Here is a 26,232-nt window from a genome sequence, read left to right as displayed (position 1 = left end):
TAATAATACAACCAAGTCTTGCGGTAATCATATAATCCTGTAATGATAAATCCAAAGCCTACTGTCATAAAACAACTAAGTCCCGCAGTAATGACACAGCAAAATCTAACTGTAATGGTACTGTACAATCGACACCTTCTGTAATAATTCATCCAGGGCTTGCTGTATCACGTCCCCCTGAATGATACAGCCCAAGCATACTGTCATAATACAACCAAGTCCCCCTGTAATTACACAACCACGTCATGCTGTAATGACACAACCATTTAATGCTGTAATGATACAACCAAGCACTGCTGTAATGAGACAATTAAGTCTTGCTGTAATGATATAACCATTTACTGGTTAAAAGATAAGACGACATTTTAATGTAATAATACAACCAAATCCTGTTATAATGATATAACCAAGACCTGTTGTAACGATACAACGAAATTCGATGATGAAGTTTTTTGCTGGTAGACTGAAATAAGAAAATTTCTTAAATAATCTCTTTTTTTGGACAGAGATAAAAAAAAATCGTAATCAAGTATTAGATCAGGTTCTGATTTCGGATGATTTTTATTAGAAAAGAATCTCATTCGTTTCCATGATCGACCATATGTCGGCATTCGAGTAAATGATAAATATCGTTATCAGTACATATTCCGACACAAATACGGCATAAACGTGTATACATAGATAAAAAATGACAATTTATATCTTAAATTTCAATACACATTTCTGTTACAAATTAAAATGGTTGTATACCATTGCATACATGTACAAGAAAATCATTATCATGTTAATAATTATGTTTCATTATACAAAAGGTGTATTGAAACACTGATAACAAAAACATCAAATCACACTTAATGCAGTATGTAAATCATAGTTGAGATTTACCACCATTGGAATTAATATTTTTTTATGTTCTCACAATTCGTTTTGTGTCTATTGTTTCACATCCTCGACAAAGTCATAGCTCGCTGCATCACGAACACTCATTATATTGTTTAACTACTACAGGAATGATTTACAATTAATTTGCATATTCTGCAGTAAAAGCTTCCTCCTTTAACTACATGGTCATAAGAACATTGTAAATGTAACATTTATTTAATGATAAATGAGATTATACAATATACGATTTTGGCTTTAGTTGATTATTTACGATACATTGACAAAAATTATCAACACAATAATATATGCTGATATCAGGTAGAGAAAATGACTTAATTAGATAGTGACGTTGATTGGTGCAACACAGGTCTAACAACAACAGCTCTAGCTAAAGCCTGTGGTGATTGTAATTTCAGGGGTGGATCAAAATCTTTTTGTGTTTTCACTAAGTTGTGTAGTAATAGTAGTCGTCCTGGCTTGAACTGAAGGTACTGCTGATCTCTTGAACAATGGCTGAGAATTTCGGTCGGGCTGACTTTTTATCGTTCCAGCAATTCTTCATTAACTCGTAATGCCTGTATAAGACAAATTAGTGGTGTCCAGAGTTAAGTGTCAGTTTGGCCACAATTACAATACATATAAATAATTAAACTTTTAATTAGTACTTCATATTAATACATTAAATAATCTCCCTTCTTCAGCTTAGTCAACTCTGACTGCGAATGAATTAGCGTATACGCAGTGGAAAAAGGTTCAGCGGATTAATAAGCGCGGAAATCGTTAACATAACCATGACGTTGTCCCTTTGGGGTTTGGGTTGGTTGGTTGTTTAACGTCCTATCAACAGCGGAGGTCATTTAAAGACGGCCTTCCGTACGTGCGAAATGCATGCGTGTATTGAGTGCGTATGTGTGTCTTAGGAAGCCCTTTGTGACGTTACCGGAACGTTAATCAGATACATCTAGCAGGCACCATTTCGATGGGACTGATCAACGCGCAGTTTAAGCGTTTTCATTTGTTACCTGATGATATATCTCTGTACAAACAGCAAACCTCAATTATTATGTCAAAAACTCAACTGAAAAATGATTACTACGTAATTTCTAAACAAAATGGGCTAACAACAAATGGCTGAAGCGTACAGCTCCTTTAGAACATTCGACCACGTCACTATTTAATGTGTGTCAATACACGCTGTGCTTGACAACCATAGTTAATCCGAGACGGAAATTTAGGATTGTGAATAAATCAATCAAGTAAAAACGTAAAAGGTATGTAACAAAAATATTGATTTGTTTCTTTTTATTTTGTTAACAATAAAGGCGTCGATTAGCTATAACTATATCATCTTAGCAACCACAGCTGTCGTGGTTAATAACGTCGCAATATATCTAGACTTTTATTGCTTCGTTCGGCTAAATATGGCCCTAACGCGCTTTACAGAAACTGTCTGTATCCCATTGCAATCCAACCACCGTAGACACAATAAAACACCGCCCAATCCCTCTATAAACTTTAGATGCATTCTGTTAAGGTATATAAATCACACATACGATTTATAATACTTTTGAACTTAACATGGTGCAAATTATATTCCAAACATTCATGCACATAGGTTTAAAACCTGTGAATTATTATCTCGAAGTAAAAACTAGTTAGGTAAGCAACCAAAAATAAATGACTTACATATCTGCGCAATACTCCGGACGACTCATACGGTAGCCATTGGTTACTTTGGTGGCAACGTCCATACTACGTAACCCTGGGTAAGGTGTATCACCTGTTTGTAAGGGAATAATCGTACATGTATATATATGCAAAATTTGATTGATACTTTGTTAACGTGCACAAAATGGGACAAAGGATACAAATCCATCAAATTTAATGATTATAAACCATAAGATTCTTGCTGTATGAGTCTTTTCTTTCGTAACATTATTCCCGAGTTCTATTCTCCTTTTGCTTTAGCATGAAATCTCCATATAAATCTATATTTTTGTTTATATGTTTGTCCGCGTTTAATCAATTTTAGTTTGGTTATTTTGTCACTATTCTTTGTTGTTACTTATTGCTTGCTTAAGCAAATAGAAAACATATTTCCTGAAATGTTTATGCAGCTATTTCTATAGTGACAAATTATCAGAGTTCAAACATAATACAGCTCAACTGAAAGATACATAAGCAACCAAGCTGAACAGTTATATTGATTATCTCTCAATAATGAATAATATTTGATATATACACTAATTAATGTTTCTGCATCAGTAATTTCTGAACCATTTAAATAAGAATTCCCGATATTGCTTATTTTCATCATCTCTTCTGTTTGTTTGCTAAAAAAGATCATTCTTACGTAGTCATAACCAACCTACCAAGACTATTTCCGACATTATAATGTTAACCAAAATGAGTGAATACTCTTCTGTACTTTCAAATTGACATCCGTGTAATAATTCCCTACATACCCAGATTATTTTCTATTAACATCTTAAATTAGCGAAACACAACTCTACCCAAACGTTCAAACTCAATTATTTCCCATATCGCAAAATCATACCTACCAATACCGAATATTTCACATATCGCCATATCAACCTACAATGACTGATCTCTTCCCATATCGCCATATCATACCAAGACTGAATATTGTACTTATAGCCCAATTATACATACGAATACTAAATATTCCCCATTCACAAAACCCTAGCTGAATATCATCCATATAACCATATCGTTCCAACCCAGACTGAATATTATTGTAGATATATCATACGTACCATGCCTGATTTGTCCCTATATAATCCTACCCAGATTTAATATTGTACATACAAAGTATAGCCCTATTATACCTACCAATACTTAATATTGTTTAGACACATCATACCTACCCAAACTGAAATTTACACAGCCATATAATTCCTACTTAGATTGAATATATTATATAGATATATCATATCTAACCCGATTTAATATTGTTATATAAACATACCTACTCGGCCTGAATATTTTATATAGACGTAGCATGCTAACCAAGACTGTAAATTTATATAAACATACCATACCTACCAAGACTGAATATTTTATATAGAAATACCATACCTACCAAGATTGAATATTTTTACGTAGACATATCATACCTTCACAGACAGAATATTTCATATTGCGATATTATACCTACCCAGACTGAATATTTCCCATATGACAATGCCATAGGCCCACACATCACTCTGCAAGGTTGCCTCTTTCAATGACGTCATGCATTCTGGAGCCATCCATTTGATTGGAACCTTTTCCTGTTATGATACAAAGAATGGATTACGGAGAAACAATAACCAGTGACATATGATGTGAACAAGGACATGTGATATTTTATTCTACTAACTCGTTATATTACGCGAAATGTAAAATTTCTTATCCGAATTAGTATGATTTTCATTAAGTTTTACTATAAAATGACAATTCAAAAATAATTTTATGCCGTATCTTGGTATTCATGGTACTTGCCTTTCCTGCATCACCATCTTGTTGCTCGGTTTCCCTTGTGGGTCCAAATCCTGCGACCTTGGCCTCCAGTGATGACGTGAGGAGAATGTTTCTGGCAGCCAAGTGACGGTGGATAATCTAAACATAATTTACATGTCCAGCAATCTAATTAAAACCTAGATGGTCATTTCCACTTCGTTACACGAACATCTAACAACATCCCAAATGGGGTCACGTCGGGGTGACCTTTTGGATTAACCAATCAAATGACTACTTCCAGAATCTTGGAAGTGAATTTAATTTGTCCGAATTAGCATGACTAGAGTGCATAGCTTGCAATTTGTTTCAAGTCATTTCGTCCCAGAAAGCATATACATATGTAGATACATGGATATAAATGCTGTGCCGACAATGGTTTGCTTCGGATGCATACTGTGACGAAATGGTTTACATCGATGACATCGACAAATTGCTGATTCGCCATGAAAGTGAAATACACATCTCAAGGTCACCTCGACGTGACCCAATATGGGATGTTGTTAGATGATCTAGATTTTAATTAGATTGCATGTCCGGTATCGTGACTGTATTCCAAGGCCACGTATTTAAAGATAGTCATCTACTGATAACGGCATTATCCTTCATCACACGATTCAGCATTAATTGTTCTTAGACACTTATTATTAATTTACTGCAATAACAGAGACATATATACAGAGAGATTGGTAACTCTGTATTTGCCCTTGTGTTAACATAGTGGCCCCTGACCTTCCCACAATCCTTTGCGGTCGCTCGGTTCAGTCTTCACTTGACGCCATATTAGAGAAATAGTGAAAACCACACACATAATTATCGATAATTTCTATTTGAAATCATCACCAAGATCCAATTATGTGTTTAATTTTATTAATATCAAAGTGCAGAAGTGTCATCAATATGAAATATATCACAATTTGCTGCCCAAGTGTTTGTATTTTGAGTATGAAAGTCAAGCACACCGCAGGAAAGATCGGCGGGAATCTCAAATTTTCGAAAAGTCCCTATGGGGTTTTCGAGAATACGGATACATGACAACAATGTGCATGATAAACAAGACCACATTCCATAAGTAGTGGCCTAGATAAAACGATGTGCTTTTTGTGTGCGTTTAAAATTGACGATGTTTTGGTCTGCCGTAATGACTGCTTAATTACAAAACTTGGACATGTCGATAGGACCCAGTGGATTTTCGAAAATACGGATAAATGACAACAATGTGCGTGATCAATAAGACTATATCCCATAAGTATGATAGTTTTTGGTTAATGTGGTAACTTTTGTAGTGGCCTAAATAAAACGAGGTGCTTTTTGTGTGCATTTAAAATTGACGATGTTTTGGTCTGACGTAATGGCTGCTAAATTACAAAACTTGGACATGTCGAATAGGACCCAATGGATTTTCGAAAATACGGATAAATGACAACAATGTTCGCGGACTATAAGACTATATCCCATAAGTATGATAGTTTTTGGTTAATGTGGTAACTTTTGTAGCGGCCTAAATAAAACGATGTGCTTTTTGTGTGTATTTAAAATTGACGATGTTTTGGTCTGACGTAATGGCGGATTAACCAGAACATGTCGCATAAGTTCCAGTACATCGATACACACATGCGCATAGCCCGATTTACCTGTGCTCGCGTGTGTTTGATAGGGGGCAAGGCGCTCTCGATAAGGGATATGCTTGAGTGGTCACGAATAAAGGGATCCACCACTTGTACGGGGAAATAGCGATGTTACTTATCTCTGTATATATATCTCTGACAATAATCATTAAAACACTGGCAGAGACCTTTAATCAAAATTTTATATTTGTTAACATTTTTTTGGGGCTTCATCTCGAAAAAATAACTGACTAGTATAGCACAGAAGGGTAACGTTCACATTCATAACGTGTTTGATGTTTTTTGTAAACCATTTTTTATCTGAAAACCATAAGTGTTCAATTTCGTACGTGTTTGGAGGCAAGGTAATCCATTCCCTTAGCTATGTCAAACGTCATACGAAACAAGGCATCCACTACAGTGTCTGTTACATTTTTTTTCTGATTCTGGAGCCACGTCCTCATCACGCCTGTCTCACACAACTCCAGCAACATGAATTGGCCCACTGAGGAAACGAAGAGCACATAGTCTACAAGTTTAGATATATTTATATATATATATACATTTATATACCTATATTGTGGCATTTTTGAATTATCGTATTCATCGTATATTTGCACATCTCAGTACAGAATTACTGACCATGAAATAAAAAACCCACAGTTAGTGTGCTCATTACCGGTATATCAGAAGGACGAGTTAAAAGTGTGCGGTATTTGTTTTTACACCAATAATGTAAACATTTCAATTTTAATGTTCACACAGCTTTTCACACGAGTACACCTAGCTGCAAATATTGTATTATAGTGTGCAGAATTTCTCCCTGTATCCGATATTATGCAGTGAATGTGGTATAAAGACAGCGTGTGTGGTATAACGACGTACATGGCTTGTTGTCAAGCACTGCTCCGACGAACTGTATCACGTTGGCATGGGAACCGACCTTTGTCGCAAAAAAGTTGATCTTGGCGTTCATTACCAATTCATCTATTTCGGTATGTGATTCTGAAAAAAAATGAAAGGCCTTGAATAATCGATTAATTTAAGCACATAAATGGGCTTTAGGCATTGTAGAACATGCAATTGATGTTTTTCATGTTGATGATAATTAGTTTCTACTGTGGCACTGTAATGCTTCATGCTAAAAATTGTTAGAATCAAGGCATTTGTTTCATCGTCGATTTCTGCTGGCCCTTAGCATGGTTTATGATGAAATTTGAGATCTTATCTTTTCTTTTTCTAACGTTTCTCATGGCACTGACTTACTTTTCGCCTTTAGCCACAGGCGTCGATCTGTTTCTGGTTAGTCTTAATAGAATAGAATAGCTCCTACTATATCAACAAAGTGTAAGAGTTGAAGACCTACCATGCATCGACTGTGGAACGGAAATAGGCTATCAATTAGTAAACAATTATTGTAAGTATTGTTTACAGAGCTGTCAACCAATCAGATTGCCGCTTGCATGCCGCTATAAAATATACAGATAACTCCAGTTCAACAGTCGATGCATCGTCGACTATTACGACTGCTTTTAATCCATTTTTTCATCTTTCAATTATTGCCACACGGCTCAAGAATAATATGCCTTGATATTTAATATGAATCGGAGCTCCCTGCAACTATCGGTCTTTCGATTGTTACACCTTGTTGATATAGTAGGAGCTAGTATTGTCTTTTCCTATTAATACTAACCGGAAGCAGGCGCCTGTGCTTGAGCGTTAATCCCTGTGAGAAGAGCACTACAGACATTAAAATCGTGCCAACTGCCCCATTGCATGGTCGTAAAAGGTGACTAAAGACAGCGCCTTACTTTTGGTCTATAGTTAGGCGCTCGCCTCTCCTCGATTCCCCATTCAAACAACATCTCGCATATAAAAGAGACTGTCCTTTAACGAACATTAGTGTTGATAGGATAAACACAAATAAATAGTTACATAATGTAAGTTAGCTAATGGTGAAAGTTTTCGTTTTAAGGAGGTTTTCTAGATTTCTATGCATGGTGATAGTGATTCAATAACAACAACACTATTAGAAACTATTTGCCTAGATGCCATCACTAGTAAACAACTATTCATCCTTTCTCACCTTTTAGCACCTTAGCTACTACGATCTTTCTGTTGTTCTTTTTGCAGTTTTGTGAAGCTTTAAAGATGTCGGCAAACCTTCCCGTAGTCAATTTCTCTACTAAGGACACTTGATCGTGTTGTACCTCCCATGACTGCTGCTCATTAAAAACCATTTGGCCGTACATATATATTTCATCATCGCCAACATCCGAATAGGCCAAGTTCTATTGAAAACAATTTTTTTTTTTTTAATATTTTGAAAATATTAAACAATTTTTACTATATTATATGCATATTTTTGTTTTAAATTCGGAACCTTATTCATTGAAATTATTACGATCATATTTTTGAATTCCAATTTACAAATTGGATTGCGTGATAAGTCCGTATATGTCAGTTATGTTTGAGGTGATCGCATACGTACATGTGTGTATAATTATTATATTTATCACGTAATTGCGATTCAATTACATTTAAATGAACATACAAGAAAAGAATATAAAACAGTATTAAATGAATTATCATTGAGACATGTTTGTGAATCATATTTCAGACATACATATGTAGCAATCATAACGCAATATCATGACTGCTTACCGCAAAAGACTTTCGATCGTTTTGTCTATTGACATTTTTAGAATCTGAGTAGGCGTTTGATCGCCGACGTCTGGTTGTACGTCGCTGTATATGACCATATATGGACTCTTTGTAGCGGTTGAGTCTTCCTGTCCTCCAGAGCACTATCCCGGCAATAAGTAACCCAACAAGGACCAATATAACTTTTAAGAAAAGATTAGAAATGATAGCATATTTCATTAAAAAATTCAATGAAAAATAGTAAAAATATTAGCCATACACATTGGTAGTTACATATATGCGTGTATATACTATAAGTGCTATGTCTATAAACTGTTTATTTCAAAATGATAACATTAGATAAAATGTTCTTCATATGTATTTAATTATACAATACACTATGTGTCATTTAATGCGGGCAACGAAAGAGATAAGAACCCCAACATTATATTCGTATAGCAAGATACATGATTATCTAACCAATGCAGTATTTTATTTACCATTTTAACTACATACCTATAGAGATCCCTGCTATAACGCCAGCTGACAGACCTTCATACTTTCCTAAAAGAGTAACAATTTATTATAAAACTTATGAAAGATAAAAATAAATATATCTCAGAAAGTTGAAAATATTAAAAACGACTATTTGATAAAAATGTAGATATACTTAAAACAATGCATTATTTACCTGTCGTGAATGTAATTTTTATGGGATCACTTCGCTCGTCTCCATACACTACGACAAACTGCGCAGTATATGTAGTCTCCGGGTCTAGGTCCCCAAGTGTGTAATACTTCGAGTCTTTGTGAATATGCATTGATTTTGTCCGTCCAGAAACGTTGTACATTAAAAGAATGTCGGTTCGTTCGTAACAACTCGGTCCCTGGTGCCACTGAAAGTTTGCACCGTATGACGTTGTACCAGTTACCTCAAGATGCATTGGTCCAGAATCTGTGGTCATTCCGAAATGTAGAAAGTATTTTATTCACTAAATGGCATTTGTCTGAGAGATGTTACAACTGTATATTTGCCTTCCTGTTACGTAAAACTTGTAACCAAGAACAGCGTAAAATTGTTTCCGGGTGAGTATCATGCACATTTCGAGCAAATATATGAGCTCAATATTATATAGAGAAACAATATCACGAGATTGTATTTTGGATATTTCCTCCTTTAACAACACAAAGAGTTTAAGAGGGATATACTTTTCACTTTCGGGCGAACAAGACGTTTATTAAACTTTTTTGCCTTGTTCAACACATTCATTGTATATCCTTAACACTAATTATTAACAGATGAGAATCAGAACTTACATTCCTCCATCCCATTCAAGGAAGTTAAATCGTCAACCTCGAAAAATAAAATACAATGAAGTTAAATGTAGCTTTTTTTTATATTTATCTTTAAACCAAACATTGTTCTTGTAATTGTAATTCACGTATATGTTTCTATCAGCTTTTCAATGTCAATCTGCCACGGTTCTATTTTTTTTTTTTTTGTTAAAGGAACGGCGCTTTTATTCAAAAAGTAAAAATACCTGAAATCGTCCAAATGAACTTAACATCGCAGAATTAAAAACTTCGATGTCGATGTTTGTTACTTGTGCTGGAAGGTCGTCCTTAGACACCTTAAACCAGCAGTTGTTGACCTCAAATTCATTATAAAAGTAGTAGCATTCCCCATCGGACGTACACGCGCCTTCCTGAAGACTTGGTTTTCTCTAAATAACAGAAAAAATAAGACATAACAAGTAAGAGTATTATTTTGCTACTTGATACTTTCCTGTGCAAAAGTGTCTTAGTGTGACATTTGCCATTGTGATGCATGCTTGAAATAGTTTATAATTGATAAGATAAATATCCATGTAGTTGTCTCCCTGGAACCATCATGTTTATTTATATGGTTATCAGGGTGTATATTTATATGTGCTAGTATGTTGATTTGGATGTAGTTTACTTTGTATGGATAACAGTCAGTTCATCTAAACTACGTCAACTTTATTCTATTTATTTTTCTTTAAATTTTACTTGATATTCTGACAATTTCAAAATATTCATTATGCTCTTATTCCATGTTAAAGAAGGTTTCCATGTATATTTATAGTGTATTGGTAATATCGTGTGGTATATTTGTGGTACGATATACCAAGATTGAGAGTATATTCCATTTAAAGATGAAAAGATAAATATCAACATCAATATTACAGGTACAAGTCTTCACACGTTACAGAAATAGATATTGTTGATTAACAAATAACAATGCCCTTACTTCAGTTATATTTCCGTTCTCAATTCCGGAGTGAAACACTTTTTCTGAATCATTAGCAGTTAATTTCCATTTGATTAACAGTATTCCGCTGTGTTTGTCAGACGCCAGAATCGAAACTCTACAATCAGAAAACAATTGAATTGATTTTAAACAACTTTTTCCTTGCTGATCGAAGATTGATGCCTTGCGTAAGATAATTGCCCTAAACATTTACGTGATATTTCATATTTCTATCAATTAAGAAAGCATAAATAAATCACTGAACAAACACGTCATGATATAAACAAGCCATTTTCATCATAATTCAGAGGCATGGTACCAAAAAAGTAAAACCTACCTACTAGCGAATGGGAATGATGAATTACGTAGGTTTTTGTGGAATATGGGCTGTTCGATAACAGGTGGTGACGAGTCGGCATTCAAGAGTATAGAGTCGGTGGCACTGTTGTTTACAACATCAAAAACCCGCACCCATATACGTATTGAATCGCCGTCCTGTCGGGGGACGTTGATAGATGCGGCCTCGTTGAGATATCCAGATACGGTTTTCCAGCCATGCGTAGGAGTTTGAGTTATGGTCGTTCCTCCATGTTTGTCACGCTTGAAAGCCGTTTCTACACGCACGATTCCGTGTATGTTGCTGATTGGCTGCATCATGCGGGGACCTTCATTGTCATCAAGACCTGGTTTTACGTACCGATTTAGAACTCCATTAAATATATCCGACTTAAAAGGAGAAACTCGTGTAAGAAGTTTCAGGTTCACATGCTCATGGTTAATAAAATGGTTAGCCCAACTTACATGAATTGGCGCACCTAGAGTACTTTCATTTTGCAATGTTGATATCCATATGTGTTTGTCTCCAACGGACCCGTATATGTTCATATTATTATCGTTTATAGAAATCGTGGAAGAGTTGTCGTACAGGAATAGTCGTCTGGCATACAAATTATTACTGGCCTTATCCGCAACCTCCAGTAGAATCGTATACATACCAATTATATCAGGCGTGTAAATAGGGAATGGTTCGCTTACGTTCACGTGTTTCGTGAACAAGGAAACATTTGTGTTATATTCGGTTAGCTCCCCAGTTCTGCTATCTGGCTCAAGTCTGTACACGTATACTGTATACATGTTTACACCGGAAAGATCGTCAATCCAACCACCCCAAGTTATTGTGACTGGCATCTGTAATGAAATTTAAAGTTTAATCATGCTGTGTTGTTAAAGTCCCGCAATTTTTCCGGTTGACATCTTCAATAGATCCAAATATTGAAACCGTGAACTATTAATTCTTAAAATCTTATTTCTGTGTGGTTGTGTGAGGAAAATATGACACAAAAATGAGTCTGATTTTTACTATTCGAATATTTTATAATAAATACGAATAAATGTTGGTAGATGTTTTTATACAACAGCAAGAAAAAGCTAATTACTGGTGTTTTTTTTGTCTCCGTCTGAAAAAAATAAGAATGAAAGGCGAACAAGTGGATTGACCTGCTTTTAGACTTAAGACTACAAATAACCGTCAGACAAAATATCTTTAAAATGCTCGATTTTTCAAAGCTGACCTGAGTCGATCCGCAATGTCATATAGTTTCAGTTCGGTTTGATTTGGTTTACTTTATTTAACTTCCTATTAACAGCTAAGGTCATTTAAGGACGACCTCCCGTGCGTGCGACATGCATGCGTGTGGTGAGTGCGTATGTGTGTTTTGGGAGGCTGCGGTATGTTCGTGTTAAGTCTCCTTGTGATAGGCCAGAACTTTTGACGATTTATAGTGCTACCTCACTAAAGCATATTGCCGAAGACACCCAGCAGGACACAGTTTCAGTAAGGTTTAAGCGCTCAATTGTATTGCATCGGACATACGAAAAAAGCATAGAAAATTGAAATAATGACTCTATCATTATGTAAAAAAGCATAGAAAATTGAAATAATGTAAAATTTCCAATGAACGTTTTGTCTGTTCTGTTCATTTGGTTTGGTTTGGTTTAATTTGTTTAACGTCCTATTAACAGCTAAGGTCATTAAAGGACGACCTCCCGTTCGTGCGATATGCATGTGTGGTGAGTGCGTATGTGTGTTTTGGGAAGCTGCGGTATGTTTGTGTTAAGTCTCCTTGTGATAGGCCGGATATTTTGCCGATTTATAGTGCTACCTCACTGAAGCATACTGCCGAAGACACCCAGCAGCACACCCCAACCGGTCATACTATTCTGGCAACTGGCGAACCAGTCGTCCCACTCCTAATATGCCGAGCGCTAAGCAGGAGTAGCAACTACGATTTTTAAGACTCTGGTATGTCTCGACCAGGGGACATAACCCAAACCCTTCCTCACAGGGGCGAACACTCAACTAAAAGCCAAAAGTGAGGCATTGTCAAGGGAGACATTAGGACGAAGACAGTTGTTCAGAAACAAGAGAAACGATAAGATCTCAAATTTAGTCGCCTCTTACGATCATGCAATAGGGCAGCAGGTACAATTCTTACGCCGTACATGCAGGGCAGCTGTTCTGTTGAATTTGACCATTTGACAGGAGGGACAGTGAATGATATTTTCGTCCATGCTAGCCAAATTACCTTACTTATGTCATTTGAGAGGTGAAGCGGAGGTTCATTTTGAAAACAGCTGTTGTTCTCGCTACAATGCCTTGGGGAATGAAAGTCGAACATGTACTGCATCTGTTTCGTGGATATCCTACCAACGAATTCCTCTTTCCTATCGAGACGATGAGTGTTTTCATTCAATATATGCCTGTATCCGCCATTCTTTGCGGTTACTGTGACAGTCAAGCTGAAAAATAATATCACCATTTATATACGTTATTTAAACAATTAATGAAACAGAATGAATGTCAAACACACCGTAAAAGCCAGAGCCTTCCGTGTATTATACATATTGTAACCGAAATTTTCAATATTTACTCTGTTCGACTGAAAACCAAAATAAAACCTACATATGAGATCTTCTTATGCACATGACTGCATGCTTACCGAACTTCATTTGAATTCCATTTTGATTATATTTCGTTGACGACGCAGTACTAATATATGTTTTTCTCATTTAACGTTTGCGTTACATCTGCTATAAATGTTATATACTTAATTTTTTTATTTAAGATCTTATATGTAAACAGAGCTTGTATACAATCAACAAAGAACACTGAAACATAACGAAACCAAAATCTGAACTCAAATTCGATTAAACTAATGGGAAAACTCATAACTTAATCAGCGTTGATAAATGATAAAACCGGTCTTGCGATATGGCCCGAATGTGACTAATATGATGTTGATATTTGATTTCTAAATACAGTGTATGTCATGTAGGAGGAAATGCTTACAGTGATTATAGAGGAAATTAGGATCATACTTATCGCCATGCTCCAATAACCAGTCGAAATTTGTATCCGTGATGTTGCATTCCAACCTGTGTCTTATATTCGAGGTATTTGGAAAGCCTTCACAACGGTAGTTTTTTGGTGGGGTTCTGTATACAACAAATTGACCTTCAAAGCAATACAGAGATTGATTATTTGGCATATAATTGTATATCACCTACTTCAAAATTACAGAAATCGGTCGAGCCTTAATCAAATAAGATAAACAAAGAAAAGAACATTCAGCGCAAGCCACCATAGTCGCCGACGCCAGTCTTGCGTGATTAGTTTGTTGTTTGTTGTTTTACAACTCATCGACAGCCAGGGTCATTTAATGCCAAATAATATACTATTATGTTATTTGATTTGCGTTTACAATCAAACAAAAACGTTTATTTCTAAAAGCATTCGTATTGTATATTTAAATCATTATGATAAAAAATGTGTTAAAATAACAAAATGTATAATGAATGTATTATGTGAACTTTGTGATATATATACAACGTCAAAGAGAGTAAGGTTAAGGTTCATCAAAGTCTAAAGAAAAGATTGGTGTCTTTCAAAATAACTCAATACTGGTTTCGAATCCAACGGAATTGAAAGGAGTTCTCATATCAGGGACTCAAAAGCAGTTATCACGAATGTGCTAAAAATCTTAACATTCTATGAGGAAATGCATGGTATATTGTTGGATCTTCTCGTTTTAAAAGGAACTAATAAGTAGGATATGTGTGCCTGGTACGGAGCCGGGAGAGGACAACTTCCGCGCTTGTTGGAGATTTAAAGCATTTATTGCTTGCCGGTCAACAAGTTCGTTGCCGGTAATTCCGACATGGCTCGTAATTTACAAAGTAAAGATATTTTGCATGTCTGTAACATATGAGATATTCGAAAGACAATGTTTGGTACGAGCGTGATTTTAGGATCTAGTAATTGGAAACTCCGAAGGAATAAGAGTCAGAACAAATACTTTTCAATCGTTAACGATGTTTGTCAGCAATGAGATTTATCTTCAACCTTTAACGAAATATGCCAATGTAATGGTATTATAAGCGCACAAATGACGGGGTAAAACGTGTTGGTTCGAGCAGTTGTAACTACTGCGCAAACTTTACGTTTGCTCGGCTAGGGCACGAGTCAAAGTAAGTCTTCATTATTTTTGTTTCTAACGCAAATGCAGTATATATATCAAAATATCAAACGCAAAACATCATATACACTTTGTTGTTTAACCGAAGGTTTTAATTAGATGGCCTAATTGTGCAGCATGCATAAATAAATAAATAAACTAAATATGAGTGATGCAGTTTATTTACCTGGCCGTGTAATTTTGTTTAAGGTCAACTGTGCTTTACCATCCACAATACCAAATGCATAGTCCCGGATATAACGGTCATCTGGCAAGTTATGTATATATGGCGAGAAGTCAGCTTCGAAGTAGATATTGATGATGTTGTAGTCATTCTGATTTACCCAGATCATATCTATCTTATCGTTATCTGGGGACGAAGAGTCGGTCATGAAACGGTACATTTCCTTTCCGGAAGACCTTTCCTTCATAAGAAGAAATGCACTACATCTTAACATTGTAGGTGACACTTGCACTAAAATGAAACAAAAAATTAGATGGTTAGTGAAATATGTGAATTAAAAAAAGAAGCTGCCTGCAAACTCCGCATACCTTAAACGATGAACGTGTTTTACACTGTAAGTTACACCTGATAATTTTGATATTTCAAGATGCTTCACTGCTGACAGCGTATGCAAGTGTATAAACTGATGTGTATACAAATGTAATCGATTTGGTAAAACATCTCTAATTAGTACAATCAAATTAAAATATAAATAAGAGACCCTACAAATCAACACTAATAATACCTAACGATAGGATTTATTTGTGATGCTATTCATTATTTATTAACTTTTAATCTATGAAATATAAGAAGATTATCAAATTTATGAATAGTTACAATAACGTAAGTATTGAATTGTGGTATTTTATACAAATTTGTAACAGACTATTCTTATTTTCAATTAATAGTAGTTACTCAGAGATGTAGCATATTTAAGTTATACTGTTATAATGTTATGATAGATGATTTGTCTTTTATACATCACGTACTATTCAACCGAAAGTCAACATCTTATTCAACTATAAATTATAATATGTTCGACACAATGATGTATAAATCCATTATTGTAAAGCAACCGTTTTCTTGATCCTATTAAAGACTAGATACATGCGAATTTCTACCTGGTAACAAGTGTATGACAATGGCTACGTGTATGTTATATATATATATATATATATAAATCGGCTATAGATGAAATGCATCCGGGTAAGTGACATTTACTTGTTAAGCAAGTTGTTCCACTGAATCCATCCTGACATTGGCAGTTTGACGGGTAGTGACATATTCCAGGAAAACAAGGTTTCAAATACGAGCAGGTAACTACAACAGAAATGATCGAGCACATATAATTCGTATACGTGAGAAAGTGTTTTTGAAAAAGAACTGAATCAATAATTTTTTTCTCAATAAAGAGACCAAATAGCGTTGCATTATTTCGTCTTTCTGACCTAAAAACTGTTCATAATCTTATTCGACACGCGTAACTTTAAAATAAGGTACATGTAATACTTAAATTGCAAAAAAGCATATAATCAGATTACGAAATATAGTGCCGCAAATAAATTCTTTGTTTTTCTGAAATATTGCAACGTGCCATGTTGTTTCTGTACTTTAATCTTTGTGAAGTTGATTCCTTGATTAAGTGCGATTAATTTCTTCAAAATCTGACATTGACCTTTGGATCAGATGACATCTTGATTGTTGAACTTAGGTGGCATTATTATAAACTGAACATCTTGACAAAATTTCATGTAAATGAGGTCAATAAATACTGAAATTATCAGTCAGGAACTGAATCTGTGAATAGAAAGATAGACAGAGTGACAGCTATAAGACATCCGTACATTTGATCTCCGATATGGTGCCCTAATATGACATTATTTGTAAAATGGCACTGAACATAATTTTTTTATCAATATTCTATCATTTTCAAATTAATTAATAAACAAACGTAGGAGAAACTTCTGAAAATTAGATTCCTTTTAGAAATTAATTTCTTACGTGGCGCTTTAGTTGTGTGTGGCGATATCATATACTCCCCGCCAAAAAGTCAATTAATCACTGACACTGTCTCAAAAGAAGACACCTGGTCAACGCTACTGAGAGACGAAAGTGTAATAAAACGTTTAGCATTAGATCCTTAATGTGGCAGAAATGCTTTCTGAACGACAGATATAGTTTGAAGAGGTCCCATTCCCCTTTTTTAAAAGTAAATTTTTGATTTTTTTGTTACGTCACTGACTGTTTTTTTTGTTTACCTCTGATGCAATAAATCTAAAATATCATCTAGATGATCTTTCTCGGGTAAGATGCCAAAGGAACTCACGTTATTGACAGGGTTTTAGATGAAGAAATTAAAACTAGTTCCTATAACAACCATCGTTAAAACCGATTAATAAGCTATGATGATGGCTTAGCAGTATACAATAAAAATACAACAAAAACCTTTAGGAAAAGACATTTAGAAAATTACCAAAAGAGACACTTTGGCGTAACTTTTCTATCGAGTGACATATATTTTAACTATGATGTAAATGAGTACTGGTAAAAAAAATGATAATTTCAGTCTCTCTACCGGAAAAAAAACGGATCACTGGTGACGTAAATGTTGATAAACGAACCACTCAGCCTCAACCTCACATCTTCTTGACCTGTAACAAAACCTAACGAAAAACGTATGGACAGCCAACCTTCACGAATTACTGAGAATACTTCACTTACTACTGGTGTACTCTTAACAAACAACTTCAAAACAATAAACCATAGCTGCAGAGCCTCACTTTTGCATTGACCACTCTCCAATATTTGCAGAATTATCATACTGCACTTTAAAACTACTTTTTTTCTGTATAGTAAGATAAACAGCATTGACTAATAATCTATTTAACTATTTCTACAGTAGAACTAGTTAACAACTTCATACCTCATAAAACTTTACTCCTACTATTGCATTGATCTTGTGAAAGGTTAATGTACAATCTAAGCTCTATACCAAATCGCTCAGGCATCCAATATATCCGACATCGGTTAATACTGGTTAATCTTTGCATAAATCACCATATTGATAAAAAAAGTGCTAGTTTCTATAGTCCTTTTTTCATTTTGGTTTCAAAACCAGAGCCTAAAATATTTCAGGTATGATCCCATACGTAATAAAACAGCATCTAATTAGTTACATACCGGTGAAACCGGCTTCGCCTCTTGTGGGAATTTGATTAAAGTTTACACTATGGTATCAGACTTCAATATCTCGGGCAAGTTCGAGTTTCAGTGTTTTTTGGTCAAGGTCAAGGTAAAGGTCAAAATCTGACTAGCTGTCAGCAAAAATTGTCACAGAACACTCGTATTAGTATTTTGTTAAATACAACCGGATTAAGACAAATCAGCATCTGAATCAAAACAGAAAAAGCAATAAACCTGTTTATCTGTCTGACACTATAAACATATTGAAAATGATACCGAAGAGTAAAACTAACAAACATAACTCTCAACCAAACTATACACCCAGCGTCCCGTGGATTGAATGACTTATATCTTAATGTACTTATTGCAACCTCTATAAGACACTCAGAAAAGACTATATCAACTGATGATAATGATAATGATACTACCTCTGCTATTTCTAAATTAAAAGTAAAAGGCATGATATGATGCTATAGTTGTACGTCAATTAAGAAATGGTGCAAATCAGATTAACTTTTATATAAATATCTAGTTGTTGCTTTGGATTTAAATTGTCCTTTCATTTCATGGTTATATAACATATATACATATCTCCTAGACATTGCTATTGCTATTATATTTACATTTGGTGTGGCAATGCCCTTATATATTACTAGCAAATCCCTACCAAAAGCAGCTCCATCTATGAGAGTATAACTGAAGTTGCCCTGAGGGCAAATTTGAATTTAGGAAGATTTTTTTCATATTTTTTTATTTTTGCGATTCATTAATAGAACGTAAATATAAGCGATAAACTGCACCATTCAGTTTGTCTGTGACACATGTGGCAGTTATACCAGTAGGTCTGCCGCATCTAGGCAGTTTATTGCTTAAATAAATAACATAAGGTGTATGTGTGCGTGGGTGTGTGCGTTTGTAAATCCTGTCAACTGAATGCACACACACGCTTACGCACCAACAACTGAATGCACTTGAGCAAGTAAATGCCGTTTTTCCGGCATTCACTTGACTTTCATTTTTTTCGGTCTAAAATGAAGTTTTCTATCATATGTGTGAAAATTATGACATGTTTCAGTTGGCAGGATTTTCGTTTAATGTGTGTTGCAGTTGTGTAAAAATTTAGAAATATGAGACTAGACATGCCCCTTTGTCTAACCTTAAGATGACAGAACATCAGCACTCTCTACTAGAGATACATAAAGGTTATGTTATATAAAAATGGAATGCAAGTATATTCATATGAGAAATAAAAATGGAATTGCCATCCTTTCTTTACTAGTATTCGTTTGGTATAAAACATGATTGTGTGTTTTGCATTGACCGAAACCGCCATGTTTGAAATTTTGAAGTTTTGTGTGATAACTAATTATTAGATGCTATTTTATAGTGATCAGAACATTTAAATGGGATAATTAAGGCATAAACTGTTAGTACACATGTAATTGTCTTCAAGGTTTAAGCCATAAATAGAGATATGATCACATCTTCCTTTCCGCACTGATTTGAAGGGGAACGGGCATCAAAGTGCTTGGGAAATGAGTCGCAGTCAGTACAACAACGTCAGGTATTTGGCTGAGCAGCTGAAAGGGCCTTTATGGAATCCATACAAAGTAGCAGATGTTTGAAAATATACAAATAAGGGCAACAAACCTTACATATGATATTCGAAACATTTATTGAGACAGAATCTTCCAACACTAATGCCCCGAACGACAAGAGACATGATAAACCTTTTCAAAATACTGAATAATATACATGATGATATATATAGTAGGTCTAGAGTTACGAGAAACTTTTTTCAAGATGGACAACTTCAATTTATTAAAACCTGATGCCAATCTGTGAAAATTTTTTAAAAGAATGATGTCATTTGGAAGGAAGAAAGAATTTCTACAGCTTAATTCAGAGTAGTTCATCTTCGGAATTAATTGCCACAGCATCTTTTATAAAGGCATGAACTGTTTTATAATTGGAAATACTGCTAGATGAATACTGGAAAGGGGATGTGGATATTTACATCCCTTCTTAATAGATCAATTGACAACCGATATCATTAATTGACAACCGATATCATATACACAATCAACCCATCACTACTTTAATTAATTTTAATTGAAACAAAACTCAAGAAAAAGGTGATCATGCAACAAGAAGAAATATATTTCTCTCATATCTCGCCATGTTGGATAGAGTTTGCCCATGTAAGATAGCTATGTAAGATAAATCTATCTTACATAGCATTTCACGCGCGCGGATTAATCTGCGTTCAAGGGGGACAACTCTCACAACGTCGTCTGCTTGTGTTCACATCCGACAGTCCTTTTCGTCGGTGTCGGTTTTGAAACGTTGGACTTAACTATAAAAATACATACATTCTTAGATAAATATATATCATATCAGCAGTAAATCAATAGGGCTACACGGTTAAACGATTAGACATTTCATCTGAGCGAACATATAACTCCGTTACTGTAACAAACAGTTAGACTACGCCTACTGTACAGGCCTGTTGTAACAGTTACAGTACAATACAGACTTGCCTACCCGACAGAATTGTCATTTGTCATTAAAAACATGTAAACACACACAATCACCTGGCAATGACAGGAAGTAAAATAAAAGCCATACATAAAAAAATATAAAAAAGAAAATGTCAAACGTCACAACCTATGAAATGATTCCGTTTGCGTCAGCAGGGGGCCCTGGAATTTGTTTACTCTACTGTACTGTACTGTCAGTAACTGTTAGGCCTACTCAGTAACCTGTGTATTTGGAAGTTGGGAATTGGCTCTTAAATGAACGAACATTCGGTAAAAATGACACCCCTCGATGTTCATATAAAAATATTTATTTTAATTGTAACTCAGAGTCTATATTTGTGTAGAGTAACCATGAAACTAACTGCCATCCTAGCCTTTCAATATGATCATCGTTAGCCTATCGACTGACCTACCTTCGTCATTCCATCAAGACAACCGGTTAAACACATATAATCCTATGTCACAGAAAAGATCGAATACTCGTATAGAGTCACTGTTCGCTGGTTCACACACGAAGTTGCCAAAATCACAGTGAATTTAAAATTACCAGCCACGAAACATCGCCGCGTCATGGCGATCGAGATCGACATCACTCTCAATATCCTTGAACTATGAATGGAATTCCAATGACAGTCGTGACGTCATGCAGTGACGTAGTATTTTATATAAAAAAAAATTTGACTTGACATTTAAAAGTACAGTGTGTTCTGTGAAATGATTAAATATGTCGAGGTGCAAATCAAATTATATGTGAAGTTGGAAAACTCATTTCAGCGTTGGCTTTCAGTATTGTTGATAGAACTTCTTTTTCTCGGATGTTGACAATTTGATCACGGCCACGTAAAAGTCGGTCAAGTTACGGTAATTTTTATCGGCGAATAGTTCATTCGTTCATCACTTAACCACAAAATGAATGAAATTTGTGTTCAAACATAGTTTGCCAAAATAGGGTATGATCTTTCAGAATATCACAAGTAAAAACGTCAAATAAAGAAATTAAAAAATTGAAGAAAATGGATGGCTGAGGGACACTTTCGCCAGAAATTCGGTAATGATATGAGAGAAAAAGACTCTTTCATTATGTGTGTATGTAGGATAGGGATATTCCACCCTCGGGATCACAAAATGTGGTAAAACCCTCGGCAAGCCTCGGGTTTCACCACATTTTGTGACCCCTTGGGTGGAATATCCCTATCCTACATATACACATATGAAAGAGTCTTATAATAATAATGTTGCGATTAATCAAGTTTGTCCAGTATCACTTGTTTGAGACGTTTGATCAAATAATCGAATAAGAAATCTGTAATGGAGTTTCATCCGGAATGCTCTACATCATGTTTTATGAAAATATATTAGCTGGGTTGCAGATAAACATACTCAAATTAAGCTTGACAATGTCTACAACACAGCCGATTGCGGAGATGGTTATGCTTGTATCATACAAAATCAATCGTCGCAATAACTGGCACAGTGTTGTAATACTATTACTAGGAGGAATGTAAACATACCGATGACTAAGATTTCGTTTGTAAGATCATAAGCGACTAGCCATGGAAGCAACGTTAACGTATACAATCTTCCCGGTAAACGGGCAGGGTCTATTGTATGTAAACATTTTAGTTTTTGATGAAAACAAGAAGCAGAAGGTCCGTTAAGCAGAGATACTTTAAATATGACGAAAAATATTTGTAAAATGTGCAGAAAGTCGTATTCCTTCAATGATAAGTCACAGTTCTACTTTCGTTTTCAAAGTCATATATAATAGACTTTCGATAACGGATCGATTAAAGGATTTTACAGCCCGTGCCAAAATTTGCAGTTAGCTTAATACTCCTTTGAACAATCCTTTTGTTGTTTTTTCTGTGTTAATTAAAATTATTAAAAAAACCTTGACAATTTTGGTTCATTTTATTTCTGTGTAATATACAAATAAACACACAGGAAGATGGTATACCTGTAGGCATGGCAGTTTATTAGTTACTTAACTTGTTGTTCAAAGCATTACACAAAATATTAAGACATGAATACAAAAGATACTTGTGCGTGTGTGTGTGTGTGTGTTAATGCGATCAGTCTGCCCATGCATACGTCTGTGTGCAGGTGCTGGTCATGACGTGGACCCATGATAACTTTTGAGCGATGTGCTCCTGTGGCAGTTATTCCCCTTTACTGTGTGATGTTCACTGATTTTCCCATTTGATAGTAGTTGCGTCGCTTTGATAAGATATCTTTCTACATTTTAACATACTTAACAAACGTTTAGACAGAGTATATTGTCAATCGTCATAGTTACTAAGTAATTATATGTTATATGTTGTACGTTAGAAAATCAAATGTTAATCTGTGCTAGTCACAATATTTTGCTATTTCGTTTATCTCCGTAACAATATCATTAAGCACATTTTCATATTGTTTTGTATCTTATTATCATTTTAATGCTACACAGCACTTGCAGTGCCGAACAGATAATGAGAGTAAGTGACTCACAATAAATGCAATCTTTCACTTCACTGTGAATATTACTTATAAGTGCTAAGAAAATATTATATATTTGCCGGCACTTTTATTAGGCACCTCCATATAGACAGCAAGGCTGCAAGTGTTTAATCAACCGATGAATGGAAGATACCAGGTATTTACATAATGGATATTTAAGCCTGATAACTTGAACAAAACATCACGTGACACAAAGCACGCGAGAAAAAAGTTCCGAGTTTAAGTTCGAAATCGGCAGGTAAAATTGGACTAGATGTAAATATAAATCATCGATATATTTTTCATTAGTCAGCACATTTACAAAATAATCAATGAGCGGAAAACCGTTTTGTTGTAGAAATGGCTTTACACTGATATTATATGCTTACTTTGTGAACAGGTATTTCCGATAGTACCATGAAGACATTGACATCGGTTGGGAGACACACATCGTCCTTGGTTTGCACATGGAGGTGAGCAGATGGCTGAAACATGATCATAATATTCAAATTTCATCAGATTTATCGAACGAATTTTTGTATAGTAGATTCTTAGTGACTCATCCATACTATTCAGACAACCTTGGTCTACAATGACAAAGCACAGTGCAAGGTTTTGGTATCCTCTATAGAAGAAAATATCTTGTCAGATAAAGTAAATCAAACACTAATTTTGTGACTAAATATCTTTGGTGAAGGAAAACTGTTGTAGTTTTTCACATTATTGAATGATAGGAATACAGAATCTAATACTTTAACATTCGAAGGGAATGATTAACACTTAAACATCATTTGATATAAAACGTAAAATGTGATGGCTAACAAACGGAATTACTGCCGTCCATTAATATATAACGTTTTAAAAAAATAAATGTATACATACGTGTATTACAACCGGATCCAGTGTACCCAATACAACAGCGGTACTTATAGATTTGTCTATATCTGGTCACCGATCTGTGGTGCCAACTGAAAAAAAGATGATTTGTAAATCATTTCTTCTTGTATGAGGAAAGTTGTTTAACATATATTTACTTACTAACGCACAATGTATACCACGCCTCATACGTGTACATTTCTAGCTTGATTCATTTTTAAATTTCATTCATGCATTTGTATGATCATGTTGTATTTTGGGAGGCTACACATACACTACATGGTCATGCAAGAATATTGCCTTCCATAAATAATCAGAAATGAGAAGAAAAGTCTTTTGTTCGTATTTTGCCTTCTTTTATCTATTTTGAGTTATAATATAACGGGTTTGTTATGACGTTGGTTTTCTCCATTATTTCACACTGAAATGTACATGTATATCTGATGAGTGTCAGTAACAGGAATTTGCTGTTGTTTATATTGATTGTCCCGATTAACTTAATAAGGGTAGTATAATGGGGATGGAATATATCAATAGAGTACGGCGAACACTGATTCCTACATGTAATTATTTGTCTTTCCCAAAAGCATAAATATTGTCGGTTTAATTAACACAAATAGATGACTGACAAGAGCGTTATAGTCTTGCAGCGACCGAGTATATAACTTTATTGCAATTATTGATTGTACTGATATTGTGAATATGATTGTGACAGTTTTGTATTATCGAGATATGACTTTATTACACTGAGTCAGTTGACACTTACCACCATCCCCAATGTGCATTACATGTTCTTGCAGAATAGCTCTCCCTAGTCGTGTAACGGCATGTACCTCTGTAAAATATCATTAATACCATACAAACACTTCTGATATCGGTCTACCATAGGAAATCATTGGGTACTGCAATAAATTACGCACCCGCAACCCCCCCCCCCCCCCCCCCCCACACACACAATCGTCGCCCTTTAATTCGTTCGTCGCGTAAACAGAAACTTTTTTTACAAAAATATGTAAACCATTAGTGTGTATTCTGAAATAATAAGTAGATCACTTATTTATTAACTGTAAACATAATTTTTTGAGAAAAAATAATTACAAATGGAAGAAAGATAATGTAAGAAAGAAATTTAAACACGACATAAGGAAGTTTACACATCCAAAATATATTATTAAACGTTGAATTTAAAATAGAAATAAAAAAGAGTGAAATAGTAGATTTATAAGTGAAAATTGTTTCTATGTATCAGTTATAAAGATTAGACACTTATCAGAAACGAAACATACCCGTAGCAAATACCAAAACCTAATGCTGCTGTAACGATGATGGAAGTTAGTATTCTCTCCATTTCTGTCAATGTGAGGGTGCACTGTCAGGAAAAGCGCCCGCAATCAAGTTATATACTGTTGGGTCGGGATAGAATGTCAAATAGGTAATCTATGAGCAAATGTTGTTTTATCTTTGTTGCGCATGTCGGTAACTACTTCCGCGTTAGTAGGCAACAGGATCAAGGACTTTGTACTGGTGAAGTTTAAAATAGGTGTTCTGCAAAATCATGCTTGCCAATCATGATACAAAATGACTGTCCTGACTGGCATGTCAAAGTTAAAACAAAGCTGAAAAATAACTTTCTCTACTTCCTTTTCTAAGCATCCTAAAAATTGCTTTTAGTTCAGTAGCATAAATCTAAGTGGGGACGTTGAAAATAAATAAA

General features: G+C 34.9%; 1 protein-coding gene across 1 annotated transcript; it reads right to left on the bottom strand.

Annotated features, from left to right (window-relative positions):
• Window positions 1–323: 323 nt before the first annotated feature.
• On the bottom strand, window positions 324–25,866 carry LOC117326496. The gene is made up of 21 exons (XM_033883248.1): window positions 25,805–25,866; window positions 25,285–25,353; window positions 24,525–24,610; window positions 24,032–24,127; window positions 15,664–15,912; window positions 14,302–14,437; window positions 13,509–13,722; window positions 11,261–12,111; window positions 10,924–11,041; window positions 10,193–10,375; window positions 9,969–10,005; window positions 9,343–9,606; window positions 9,168–9,215; window positions 8,673–8,854; window positions 8,095–8,299; window positions 6,894–7,013; window positions 6,359–6,513; window positions 4,387–4,503; window positions 4,061–4,175; window positions 2,569–2,662; window positions 324–1,457 (listed from the first exon to the last, which is right to left on the bottom strand). Exons 1-21 carry the CDS (start codon window positions 25,864–25,866, stop codon window positions 1,328–1,330), a joined length of 3,531 nt encoding a protein of 1,176 aa, XP_033739139.1. The 3' UTR covers window positions 324–1,327.
• Window positions 25,867–26,232: the final 366 nt, after the last annotated feature.

This window comes from Pecten maximus, chromosome 4 (assembly GCF_902652985.1).
Source record: "Pecten maximus chromosome 4, xPecMax1.1, whole genome shotgun sequence".
In the NCBI taxonomy this organism is placed as follows: Eukaryota; Metazoa; Mollusca; class Bivalvia; order Pectinida; family Pectinidae; genus Pecten; species Pecten maximus.
This window is presented reverse-complemented; position numbering and strand designations above follow the sequence as displayed.